Source organism: Rutilus rutilus (genome assembly GCF_951802725.1).
Source record: "Rutilus rutilus genome assembly, chromosome: 3".
Classification (NCBI taxonomy): domain Eukaryota; kingdom Metazoa; phylum Chordata; class Actinopteri; order Cypriniformes; family Leuciscidae; genus Rutilus; species Rutilus rutilus.
The window spans coordinates 3,854,323-3,868,495 of NC_140211.1; the positions used below are offsets into that span (position 1 = coordinate 3,854,323).

Genomic DNA, 14,173 nt, shown 5'->3' on the forward strand with positions numbered 1-14,173 from the left:
TACAATGCATTTTGTCATTTGTCATAAACTCTGTATTGACTGGGTCTGTACGATCTTTTGCCAATTTCAAAATCTTTTCTGCCCTTATTTACTTGCCAGACACAAGCCCACTTCGGCTCAAATTTAGAACAAGTAATTTGTGGTGCCTCCTCAATGCTAATTCCATAAGAATCAGCACAGAGGGACAAATTTAATTTACACTTTCCCGTAGAAAACATGGTAAATCACATGGTCGTAACGTGGACAGACTGATACCAGAATCGACCAAAAATTCAATAATTACCCCCTTGACTAATAACGGGTAAATAGGCCTTTATCACAGTGCGCGTGACGTCACTTCCAACGGCGAGTAGTAGCGTAAACCGACTTCCGGTCGAGTCTGTAGCAATGGCGGCGAGCACAGCGAGGAATTGTTGTTGCGTTCCTAAATGTTGTAATAGTTCTACTAAACAGCCGTATCTCAGTTTTCATTCTTTTCCAACTGATGAAAAAGTGAAGAAAATGTGGATTCATTCTATTCGGCGGGATGAAGGCAAAAGTTTTGCAGTTTTAAAAGGGAGTACATACGTCTGCGGGCAACACTTCACGGAATCTGACTACTCGTCAACAGCCGATCGTAAACGCTTGAAACGTGGAGTTATACCGTCCAGGTTTGAATGGAACAACTGGGGGAGTGTTCGCCAAAAACGACCCAATGTACTGGATAAGATAACGTCAAAGCGCCAACATTGCAGTGAATCTGAGGTCAGTGATGAACAGCCTGTTGTCTATTACGGACCCGTCCCTATCACAGACCATGACTACTCAACACCTCCGTGTCCAGATCTATTGGATGCTGCAGCAGAGAGAATTAGAGAGTTGGAGGCAGAAGTGAAAGCTTTGTCTGTCTCCCGCATTCAAATAAATCGATTTTGTCTCTCGGATGACGACTTCCGATTTTACACACGTTTTCCCTCAGAGAAGGTTTTCAGGATTTTCTGGGCATCAATAGAACCATCAGCATCGAACCTTGTGTACTGGTCTAAGGCACAGAGACATGGTCTAGAGACGGTTCCAGGACCAAGCCCTAACAGAAAGCTTCAGCTTATTGACGAGCTTTTCCTTTATTGCTGTCGCGTGTCTGCAGGTCTACGAGAGAAGGTCTTGGCAGATATCTTCAATGTGAGTACAACAACGGTCAGTCGAGTTATCATAACATGGGCAAATTTTCTGTACCTTGTTTTGGGGTCCTTGCCTATTTGGATGACCAAAGAGCAAGTCAGAGCAACCATGCCAGCAAAATTTAAGGAGCACTTCCCAGATGTCCGTGTTATTTTGGACTGTACTGAGGTCAGATGTGAAAACCCCTCAGCACTTACACTACAGTCGGAGATGTTTTCACATTACAAAAACTACCCTACCTTCAAAGGCTTGGTTGGTGTTGCTCCATGTGGGGCCATAACCTTTGTTTCACAGCTGTTCACTGGATCCATCTCAGACAGGGAGATAACAAAACAGTCTGGACTTCTGGAACTGCTGGAGCCTGGAGACTGTTGTATGGCAGATAAAGGCTTTACCATAGAGCGACTGCTTGAGAATGTGGGAGCCAGGCTTGTTATCCCTCCATTCAAAAGAGCAGCCCAATTCACAAAAGAGGAGACGAAACATACACAATCAATAGCCCGTCTAAGGATTGTGGTGGAAAGAGTCATTCGGCGAATCAAAGAAAACCACATCTGGGACTCTACCATTCCTCTTACCCTGACAGGCACAGTGAACCAAATATGGGCAAACTGCTGTTTAATGGCTAATTACCAAGGCCCACTTGATGCAAATGATGATGTTGTATAGAACGTTTATACAGAAAAGAAACATGATTTAATTTGCCACCAATCAAATGTCTGTTATATAGTTTAATTTGTACAAAAATATTGAATTGTGAAAACTGCTGTTTAATGGCTAATTATCAAAGGCCCACTTGATGTAAATGTTGTATAGAACTTGTATACAGAAAAGAAACATGATTTAATTTGCCACCAATCAAATGTCTTGTTATATAGTTTAATTTGTACAAAAATATTGAATTGTGAAAACTGCTGTTTAATGGCTAATTATCAAAGGCCCACTTAATGTAAATGATGTTGTATAGAACGTTTATACAGAAAAGAAAAATGATTTAATTTGCCACCAATCAAATGTCTGTTTTATAGTTTAATTTGTACAAAAATATTGAATTGTGAAAACTGCTGTTTAATGGCTAATTATCAAAGGCCCACTTAATGTAAATGATGTTGTATAGAACGTTTATACAGAAAAGAAAAATGATTTAATTTGCCACCAATCAAATGTCTGTTTTATAGTTTAATTTGTACAAAAATATTGAATTGTGAAAACTTGCATTTAATGTTGCAATATGTTTTTAGTAATTGAGCTTGAAAGTTGCAAACTTAAAAATTGTAATTGTTTTTTATTGCACCACTTTTTTTTTTACATATGTATTGACTGCATTGTGACAATTAAAATGTTACAATTTCTCAGTTGTTACAATTTCTCATTTATTCGTTAACAATTTACAGTGAACTTAGTTATGAATAGGCACTATTAAACATTTAAGACAAACAGATGCTCAACCAAAATAGACATTTGAAGAACCTTTAAGATTTAAGCCATAATTTGTGGCATAAATATCATTTTTGGGTAAACTGTTCATGTAACAGTAAACAATAAATCAACATCAGCACTAGTTTAAGCACATCAGCACTCTTAAGATTTAAAATATAAATATATATATAGATAAATAAGATATAAAATCCTTATATATGATCTATATTCATATATCATGTATGTATACTGTGCATCATGTACATCCAGGATGGCACCAGGGTGATTAAATTATTGCATACATTTCTTTTTTGTGTGACCTTGACCTTTAACAATAAACAATCAATCACTACCAGTATTAGTTTAACAACTCCTAGAGTTAAAATACACATTCATGTATGTATTAAAGAAAAAATTGTCTACTTTGTCCCTCATCAACACAATTAAACTCTCATCTCTCCAGATGCGCTGAATGGTTATGTCTGTTTTGGTATTTGTTATAAAGTCACACCAACTCAGTCCTGTTACTGCAAGCTGTCCCTGAACTTGCCAGTAGTATTTGTGGCTTTCCTTTAACTTAGCTTGACCGTTGACAACTTTTATGTGTGTCACCTGAGAAATGTCATCAACGTCAGGACATTTTACCTCTGCAAGTCCAAAGGGAGGGTTCTCAGTAGGGTCGTAGACTCTGCCATCAGGGCTTGTGCCAAGGTGTGGCGCATCAGGATGTATAACAAACCCACACTGTAAAACATTGACATTCATCATACTACAGTACTGAAATAGCACTTCAGGCTCAAGATCCAGTCCACGCTTCATTGCAGAAGTCTGACGAACCCCTTTGATGATTCGAGCAGCTAGTGCCTGGCTAGTCGACTCTCCTCTGACATGACACACCTCACGGAATCTACTGGATGTAATGCGTGGTGTACGCATTTGGTTCCATAGAGCAGACTGTGACTGGTCCCGTGTGTCTTTTTCAATTATTGTGCTTAGTTCTTGAGTGACAGCCAAGCTTTCTAAGAACAACATATCATGGAAATTCGGGACAAAATTAAATCTCCCTTCAAATGTATACCCATCCAGAGGAAGCGTAGGGAAAGCAGGGGCTTCTGGATGTTTCACAGCATCCCTTGATGACTCAGCAGGGCACTGATAGGACAGCAAAGAACCTTTGGGTACCAGGCCAAACTTAGACTCCACCAGATTCATCTCGGACAAGCCATGCAGAACCTTGCAGATCAGTGGCTGAGGCCTGACACTTCTTAAAGACTCCACAGAAGAGAGCAGCAAATTATTGGGAAGGGGACCTAAAAACAAAGCAAAAAAAAAAAAAAAAAGAGAATAGAATAGAAATAATACTTTAAAAAGTCCTTTAATTTGTACATCTTTTTGCTAGACATAAAATAATGTAAATGTAATCACCTGTGTAGGCCCTGTAAAGAGTGGACTTAATACCACTTCTGCTAGAGGTTTTTGGCTTCCTCACAAGTAATCGATCCACTGCTTCAGGATGGATTCCCTGTTAAAAAATAAAAATTATGTTATTATTGAGGGCATGTTTATAAACTTTGAAAGCTTAATTTTTCTAAATAAATCCTTTTATGTTTACAGTTTGCAGCAGTGGACAGCTAGAAAGTCAAAACTTGTTTTTCGTGTCCTTGTAGCAATGAAAACAATACTGTCTGATATTGTCATAATTCATGCATAAAATAGTTAATAGCTGTTTACTATACCTGAGTCCTGGGCCTGTGCCAAGTCTGTAGAGAGCTTGTGCTGGGTATAGTGGGTGGTACCGTCTTTAGTTTCATCATGCTGTAGTGTGCACTCTGAAACAGCAAGCCAACCAAATGGTTGCATAGCTCTTTCCCAGCCACACAGGAACAGCAGAAAGTACTGATGACAGGAGGATTCTCGTCGACTTTAAATGAAATCTAAATAAATAAAACATTATACGGTTTAAAATTAGAATACAAATGAAACATTAACATAAATTGACTGCAACAGCAGTCTAACAATTTTCATTTGAACACTTTTTCAAACAAACTGCAACCGCAGTTTAACCCGCTACAACCGTAGCAACTATAAACACAATCAAATTTGTGTCCTCGAACTGGACCTAACTAAAGTTCTGAAACCTGAACAGGTAACCTGAAGAGAGTGTGGCTCTTCGTTTTTCTTCATGGACCGGTAACACTGTGCCCTGATAATCACCTCACTATCTACAACATCAGATACTGTATTGCACAAAAACAGCATTATAATCACACTACCATATCACAGCAAAATAAAAATCGTTTTTTACTTGAAAATTGTATCGGTTTGCGTATTTGTAAGACAATCATGGTTTAGCCAGCTAGGTAGCATGTTAGCCATTTCGAGAGAATAAACAAACGTTAAAATGAAACTTACCTTCATAATTGAAGATGTAGTTTTCAAAGAAGAATTTATATCCCTTCTCAAATTTGGATACTTTAGTTTGTGAAAGATTTTCCACAATCGTGTAAACGTTGGTGATTTGAGGAAGTTTCCGCAGTGATATTGAAAACCTTCGCGCCGCCGCCATTGCTACAGACTCGACCGGATGTCGGTTTACGCTACTACTCGCTGTTGGAAGTGACGTCACGCGCACTGTGATAAAGGCCTATCGGCATTTCAGGAAACCCTGTACTTTTGTACAATCTCATACATTCGTCATTCACAACACTGCTCAAAGTATCAGTCATAGCTTTGCTCAAAGTTTCATCAGACACACAAAAAGATTTGCAAGCAGTTTTTTCATTGCAGGTAGCAGAAAGAAAATCAGTGTATGTGTTTGTGTGTGCGTCGTGTGTGTGTGTGTTAGTAAAAGTATTTTCACTTCCCTTTGCTGTAGCCAGAGATTGGCCAGAACCGGACTCTTTCCGTCCCGCTCTCCAGCCCCCTCGGTTCAATCCGACTTCATGGTGGGACACGCTCTGCTCCAGTGTCCGTCTTCTTGCACACTCTATATTTTGTACAGTCTCGGAGCGAGTGGGCATTTGTGGCACAAACATAACAGCTCCATTTTCCTCCAGCAGCTCTTCCTTTCTGTCCTTTTCGGTTAGCAGGGTTTGAACGGGAAGATGCAGGTTTGTTGGGTTGTTTAGGTTGTCGTTGTTGCATAACCACCATTGTGAGGGGTTTTTTCTTCTCCTTTCTGTCCTCTTCAGCGTGAGTAGCGTGCCGCAGCATTGCACTCAAACGCCCGTGTAACTGTGCATGAAACTGCGCTGTTAGTCTGTGTGCCACTCGCTCTGCGGCCTCTGCCCCCTCTCGCGCTTCTCTTGCATCTGTCTCTGCCTGCGCTGCTCTTTGGGCTGCCTCTGCCAGTTCAATTTGTGCTCGTGCTTCTGCAAGTCGTGCTTCTTGGGCTGTTCTCGGGGCTGGTGGAAAGCGGTCCAGATCGAGCCTGAGGGCCGGTATCTCTGCCTACTGGGTAGTGAGCTGTATTGTAGGCAGGCGGCGGAGCCGTTGCCACCTCAGTCACATGTGGAAAAGCACATACATTCGGTTCATTAGTAGCATTCTGTTCCAGTGGAACTGTTTTTACACACACAACATTCTCAGCATTACATGCCAATTCTTTTTGTATTTGCTCTCGTTCTCGCCTGTCAGCCTCTTCTACCCAACACATTATAGTCGGTTCACAGTTCTTACACACATGTTTGACACACACACAGCAGCTACTCTGTTTTCCCTCGTTCTTTTCTACCTGACTCTTTTACTACATTTAGTCTTATTTTACTCAAGGTTCCCGCCTCGGGGAAATCGTGATATTTGATCAGTTTCTGTATGTCAACCATACATTTACCACCATAATTATTTCTCATTTGACAGAAAATTGGTGTATAAAAATGATCTAATTTACTGTTAGATGACCCCATTTTTGGCTGAATTTCCCTTCTGGATTTCACTTTCGACACGTGTCTTGCAGTATCTGTCAAACGTCTTCAACAGACCCGATCTTATTTCACCCAAAATCGGTCGGGTTTCAGCAAATATGCTGTGCTTTTGTAATTATGTTTTACTCAAAATCTTCTGTTCACCCAATTAATCTGGCGTGGCTCTTCCGTCCACCCTTGCAAGACTTCTTCGGGTTACAGAGACTTCGAGCAAAACCAATTAACCAGCACCTGTGATTATCTGAATCACCAGTGGTACCCCTGTCCACTAACGAGCTAAGTGTGGCAGAAACCGGTCTGAATCTGTCAGATCAGTTTCTCCCTCAAAAATTGTGATTATCTAAATCACCTCTCGCCCATACCCAAAGCAAATTCAGCCAATATGGTTCACGTTCACTCACAATTATCAAATCACACTTAACATCAATAAAACAATTCTGCCGTTTCTTACCCAGAGATGCTTTCTCTTTTCTGTAATTGCCGCGGATTCTTTCTGATCCTGGTGGGAGTTCCTCCCCTGGTCCTGAACGCCGGAATTGGCTCTCTCCCTTAACCTGTTGAGTCACTATCTCAAACAGTCGGGGTATGAGATGGCTGCCTAATGCCGCCGGGTTTGCAGTTCCGTCCAAATCCGTTCTTCAGGACCAGGAGAAGAAGATCCGCACAGGATCCCACTTCTGACACCAAGTTGTAATGGCAATTTTGAGAAGTTAATATCAACCAGCATCAGAGGTGTAAGAAAACTTTCAAGAGACAAAACTGTAATAAAGAGAAAAGGTTTATTTCAATGAGGATTCTTTTCACAAAAGCCGCAGCCACCCAGCTTTGAAATAGAATACCTAATAGACATAATAAAACATACAGATCTTATACAGTTTCTCGGCAAAAGAACTCCTCCTTCCAGGTTTCTTGTAAATTTCCAGAAAGATACCCCCTATCTTCAGCTAGTTCGGACTGGTTTCTACCCCCCTGGTGCAGGTCACACTGTTCTTTGTCCCTGAGACACCCAAAGGCCTTCATCTACGACCTAAATTGCCTCTCGCTTCCCTGTCCCCCCCTTGGATGCTAGAAACCCTCACAGAAAACATATGATTAAACGAATGATTATAAGAAACGCTGAATTTTCCAAAACAGGAATTTAAATATTTAGGCCTTATTTTGGATTCAACCTTTACTTTTAAAAAACATGTTAAGAAAATCTGCTGCACGCTAAAATACAGTTTGTCTGTTTTTAGACATATTAGAATACACTGACTCAAGATACTGCAAAAATGTACTTGGAGGCAATGATAATTCCTCATATTAATTATTGTATTTCTTGTTGGTCACAGACGAGTGAAATAGCAATAAAACCTCTAAAATCTTTATATAATCAAGCTGTTAAAGTGTTAGACAAAAAGCCACTGAGATACCATCACTGTCTGATTCTTGGAAAATACAGCATGTTAAACTTTGATAATATAATTGTGTATGCCAATGTGCGACTAGTTTTTAAAATTTTTAATAATATTGCACCTCCACCCCTGAAAACATTTGTCCAGCTTTGTTCTGAACAGATGACTAGGAGCTCCAGGTCCACGAGTCGCAATGACTGCCTAAACGTGGCTCGGCTTTTGCATAGACAGCCTTCTCATTTAAAGGCATCAAAGAATGGAACAAACTCCCACAGAGTCTGAAACTTTCCTTAGACCTAAAGGACTTCTCTATGGAAGCAGATTAGTCTCAAATATAATTCACGCAAAAAACATGATTCACAAATGCGTAGACAATTTCACATGCATGAAACCTAATTCACGTACACACAAAAAAAAATCCACGTGCGTGAAAAAAATATATATTCACAAAAAGCATTTCACAAATGCAAAACACAATTCGTAGATATACAACTGTGCACAAAAACCTTTGAATGTTTAAAATGTACGAGTGTATCCTTGCATTTGAATGTGCAACAGAGAGGTCTACTGATGACCGGACTGAACACAATTCATTTGTTAACTTTTCACATGATGTATTGCACTAATATTTATATACTCTAAAAGCAAAGTACACTCTGACTGGATCTCATAACTCCTGAAGAGACGTATATTTCTCTGTACTGAATATTGTGCTTCACAGTTTAGACTGTCAGTTCATGATCTTCATATGTAACAGGAACATTAATCATGATCAAGTCATTTTATATATTTTATTCCCAAAGGATTCAGAAAGTTTCAAATTAATAAAACGTGTACATCAAATTGACCTATGTCTGAATCTTTTAATTATTACAAGAACATTTAATAATGCATGCATAGCAATGCTTTATTCCTAAAGCGTGTACATATAGTCCGCAGGAGACAAATGAATACAGTAACAATGCATCACTTTCAACCACTTGTTGAAACAACTGTCAAAATGGATGGCTTGCAACATGACTGTTTTCAAAGAATTACAGTTGAAATGGTAAGATCACAGTACTGGTTGTCTGCAACTTCATACATCATCTGTCTTGGAAATCTGAAACAATAAAACTACATAATATATGCTGTAGCGTATACGACTCTGGGTAAATATGAATTAGCTCAAGAATATGGGGAATCTTGGGAATATTAATATTTATGACTCATGGTCATAATTCATAAGTCGCATGTACATTTATTTTATCAATTATCGAGATTACCTTGTTCTATAACTATCTGACCAACATTTAATTCGTCCAGCGAAACAAATGTAAAATCATTACAGTCAAGAAGAGGTATTCACAAACTTCAAGAGAGTTTCATGTCCTGGCCACGGACACCCAACTTTCTGAGTTTATAAATTAAAACTACTGAATGTAGTCTAATATCGAGCTTGTAGCTTAAATAAGATCTTTGATTTCATTGACTTCATAAAAAGTGGATTCTTCAAACACAGAGGCAGTGAAAAGTATTTATGAATTTTAATAAATGCAAAACTAGAGATTATATGAGCTACGAATATAAACGTACGTAAAAATGCAAACAATAAACAAACAACATATAACCAAACAATAACATAAGTGATCAGAATGAAATGAAAGAAAGAAAGAAAGAAAAGAGAAGAGGAAGAAAGGGTAACTTAATTCACAGACCTCAGAGACACCAGGAAATCAACTTTTATCAACTCAATATACTTGCAGAATTCTGTGCTCTTTCAGTGCGATGCTGTAAAAGAGGCGCGCGTGTCCGGCTGGTTTGCGTCTGGCTTCGTCTTCTGGGTCGTTTCGCAAGACGATGTAAAGGCTTACTTGAATTTAAGTTACCGAGAAAGTTAGATCATTTCCCTTTTTGAGGGGAAAGGCACGGATGAGCTTAGTTGCAAAGGCAAGGCAGCTACTCGAACATGTGTTGGTCTGAGGAGAAGGCCCAAAGCCTTCCCAGAGGTTCCTGGAGAAGCGTTGCCAGGGAGGAGAGGAGGAGGTCAGAGCGATCGAAGAGAGAAGAGAGGGAGGAAACTGAAGGTTTGGACTTTTATCAGTGTCCCAAGTACCGCCCCCCTTCTTCGAGGAGGACGAATCAGCTGTCGAGATCTTTTCTAGCGGGAAGATCCTTTGTTCGTTTGGAACGATCTCCTGGCTCGAGTTACAGGGACGATTGACTTAAACCTTCCAGTTCCAGAAATATGAAATGTGTAAACAATGTATATTACTGCATTCTGCTATTGGAATTTGGCTCTGTTATATTGAGAGAATTCCATAGACATCAGACACATCACATGAAGGTTGTAGAAATGCAAAGTTACAGGAGATATGCAGAATTATACACATTTACATTACATTTACATTTGGCAGACGCTTTTATCCAAAGCGACTTACATTGCATTATCCTATACATTTATACATAGGTATGTGCAATCCCCTGGGATCAAACCCACAACCTTGCGTTGTTAACGCAATGCTCTTACCACTGAGCTACAGGAAAGCTAATTTAAAGTTTTGATTACCACATGACGAAATCGTAGACACCCCAATATGACATGGTCATAACAAAAGGCACCTCAGAAATATATCACCATTTTGGTAATGTCCTATGTGGGTAAGTCTGGGAAATCTCTGTGTGTGTGTGTGGTGCGTTTGGGACGTGACTCGCTGGAATGTTAGTTTTCCTGGGTTGTAAAGTTTTATGGTCTGAGGTAGGGTTACCACAAGACACTATTGAGGAACTTCTTTCATGAACCTTCAGAATTAAAGATTTTACTCTAGCAAGTCACACCTCTATTATAAATTTGTAATGAATGGTAAAATGAAATTTTACTATGTGGAAGTCCATATATGGAAATGTGCTTCAGTTGCATCTCGTGGTGGGTTTCTGGTTGAAAGTCCACGAGTGTGTGTGTGTGTGTGTGTGTGTGTGGAATGTCACAAGGCTGTAAAGTCACAGGAAGTCCAAGCTGAACTAGGGGGTTTTACAAGGGGTTCTTAAAAACAGGGTCCTCTTTATGACTAAAATGTCCCTCTGGGGAACACCAGATTGCCATTTTGACATGTCCAAGCAGACTTAGTGACGCCGTGGACAGACCCGTTGTCTAAAAGACAACGAAGGATGTGTTTGGAAACAAGGAATTACTAATTGGAACAGCATGTGACCGCATGTCAGGCATTGTCGCTACAATGCAGATCAAAACATGTCTCCTATATATGCACGTCATTACATACATTATCATAGGTTGAATGTGTGGTGGACAGGACATGAAAATCCATCAATACTAAAAATACATGTTTATATTCACATGTGGACTAAACAGCAGTTAATAAACTATTGCTTCAACTGATCTCTAACTTCTAAACACAGAAATGAACGATTAACTGCACTTACCTCTGCTCAGCCATGAACTGGTCGAAAGCTGATGACGTAACATGTAGGTAGGCCCGCCCTCATGTGATACTGATTGGTCGATTGATAAGCTTAAATCTGATTGGCTAAAGAGTACGACTGCTCTGTGTTACGAGTGTTATGCTGCCAGCGAAGTCTCAAAAACACACACACACATATCTAAGGCGATTCGTACGTGAATGACGATTTGCACATTCAAATGCAAGGATACACTCGTACATTTTAAACATTCAAAGGTTTTTGTGCACAGTTGTATATCTACGAATTGTGTTTTGCATTTGTGAAATGTATTTTATGAGTATATAATTTTATTTTGCGCATGTGAATTGATTTTTGTGAATATATTTTTTTTTCACGCACGTGGATTTTTTGTGTGTGCACGTGAATTAGGTTTCATGCATGTGAAATTGTCTACGCATTTGTGAATCATGTTTTTTGCGTGAATTATATTTGAGACTAATCTGCTTCCATACTCTTCTCATTGGTTAGTGGCGTAAAGTCATGACGTGATTCTAACATGTTTTCATTTCCGATGTTCATCGCTGCATGGTGTGTACATTACAGGCAAGCTACTATTTTATTTTACAATTTTTAATTCTGAAGTGGCGTTTAGTGTGATGTTAATTGGTGTAAAAATGAGATCGTGTAGTGCTAACTTTACTCATATCACACAAATAACTAGGACAGCGTAGGTCTGTGTGTATGTGTGCGTGGTGTGTGTGTGTGTGTGTGTGTGTGTGTGGTGTGTGTGCGCGCGCGCGTTTGCGTGGTGTCTGTGGTTTTGGTGGGATTAGGATATAGTGTTAAAACCATAGGTTAAAACAGAGGCCCTTAAAAAGAAATACAGTGGCAAAACTAAACCAGGAGAAGAAATATAGGATTTAAGAGTTAATAGTAATATACAAAGATATATTGTAGGATATTTTTTTCTATGAATACATTGATTAAATGTATTTTGATATTATTGTTATTATATATAAATATATATATAAATATGAGGTTATGAAAACCTTCAAGCTTTAAAACTATTTCAAACTTTTACGATAGGCTTTCTCAAGCCAAATTAAAGTTTGTGTTGACAAACTTTTTTAACAAGTTTGTTGTTCATAAACCAAGTAAGTCTCTTAGGTATTTTACAGACAAAGCCAATAACACTCAAGAATATCTTGTCTAACATTTTCCTATAATATGTTTAAAATATATAACAAATACATTCCTTGTATGACTCTGTACTATGTTAATGCCTCTCTTTAAAATTATTCCATATTGTTTGTTCTGTATTTTATCTAAATTAGGTGTTGTGAACTGGAGTGCATTTTCCAGAAAATATAGGCAAGAGTTCCGGGTGCCCTACTCGCTGACCCTGTGCTTGCACTGCACTGAAGTATACAAGCACTGCCCACCTGGGTCTGTGGGTGATGGCCGAACGGGAGTCCTGCCCGGACTTTATTCTAAGGAGGCTGAGGGCTGTTGCTCGGTTGACTGTTTTTTTTTTTTTCAGGCTGAGTAGATTGTGTGTGTGAGTGTGTGTGAGTGTACGTACGTGTGTGAGTGTGTGTGAGTGCGTGTACGTGTGTGAGTGTACGTACGTGTTTGAGTGTGCGTACGTGTGTGAGTGTGCGTACGTGTGTGAGTGTACGTACGTGTGTGAGTGTACGCACGTGTGTGAGTGTACGTACGTGTGTGAGTGTGTGTGAGTGTGCGTGAGTGTGTGTGTGTGTGTGTGTGTGTGTGTACGTGAGTGTGTGTGAGTGTGCGTACGTGTGTGAGTGTACGTACGTGTGTGTGTACGTACGTACGTACGTACGTGTGTGGGTGTGCGTACGTGTGTGAGTGTGCGTACGTGTGTGAGTGTGCGTACGTGTGTGAGTGTACGTACGTGTGTGAGTGTACGTACGTGTGTGAGTGTGAGTGTGCGTACGTGTGTGAGTGCGTACGTGTGTGAGTGTACGTACGTGTGTGAGTGTGCGTACGTGTGTGAGTGTACATGCGTGTTTGAGTGTGCGTACGTGTGTGAGTGCGAGTGTACGTACGTGTGTGAGTGTACGTACGTGTGTGAGTGAACGTGAGTGTACGTACGTGTGTGTGAGTGTACGTACGTGTGTGTGTGAGAGTGTGAGTGTACGTACGTGTGAGTGTACGTACGTGTGTGTGTACGTGTGTGTGTGAGAGTGTGAGTGTACGTACGCGTCTGTGTGTACGTACGTACGTACGTACGCGTGTGTGTGTACGTACATGTCTGTCTGTGTATACGTATGCGCGTGTGTAGGTATGTGCGTGTGTAGGTACACGCGTGCGTGTGTGTGTAGGTACGCGTGTGTGTGTACGGTTGATGTATGTGATTATCTGTATCTGTGCATATCTCTTTTACACAATTATTTTTGTTTTGAAATAAAAGTTATCACTGGTTTGAGTTTTTTTTTTTGAGTTGGCATGCATAATATAGGATACAGACAGAGACTGACAATGTACTATATTTAGTTAGATAACTTAAAACTACTTTATTGGCATAAATGTTTTATAATAACCTAACGCACAAAAATAAACAAGAACTATTACAGAGGAATGATTAAAATAAAAAAATATATAAGGTGCCATTAATGTTTACAGTAATTTTGTAATTTACACAGTGAAGTGTAACAGAATGTAAAAAAAAAAACTGTAATTCCTTATGTTTACCTTAGATCAGACATAGTTAAAACTATGGATATATGCTCAACTACTTTTTGCTGCTTTCATTATTACTTTAGAATTGTTGTAATACTTTATCATTTTATTAAAGTATTATGTCAAATTTGCGCAAGCGTTTTTAAGACGCGTGATGTCACCACTTAACGC

General features: G+C 39.5%; 2 protein-coding genes across 2 annotated transcripts in view; both read right to left on the bottom strand.

Moving 5' to 3' along the window:
* The window catches only part of LOC311287890 (Fc receptor-like protein 5), a 291,105-nt gene that overhangs the window by 186,123 nt on the left and 90,809 nt on the right, over nt 1-14,173 (bottom strand). The window lies entirely within an intron of this gene.
* LOC311287894 (uncharacterized protein) lies at nt 391-5,148 on the bottom strand. The gene is made up of 4 exons (XM_084405010.1): nt 4,993-5,148; nt 4,317-4,514; nt 4,006-4,102; nt 391-3,890 (listed from the first exon to the last, which is right to left on the bottom strand). The coding sequence occupies exons 1-4, from the start codon at nt 4,996-4,998 to the stop codon at nt 2,944-2,946; spliced, it is 1,248 nt and encodes a 415-aa protein (XP_084261136.1). The 5' UTR covers nt 4,999-5,148; the 3' UTR covers nt 391-2,943.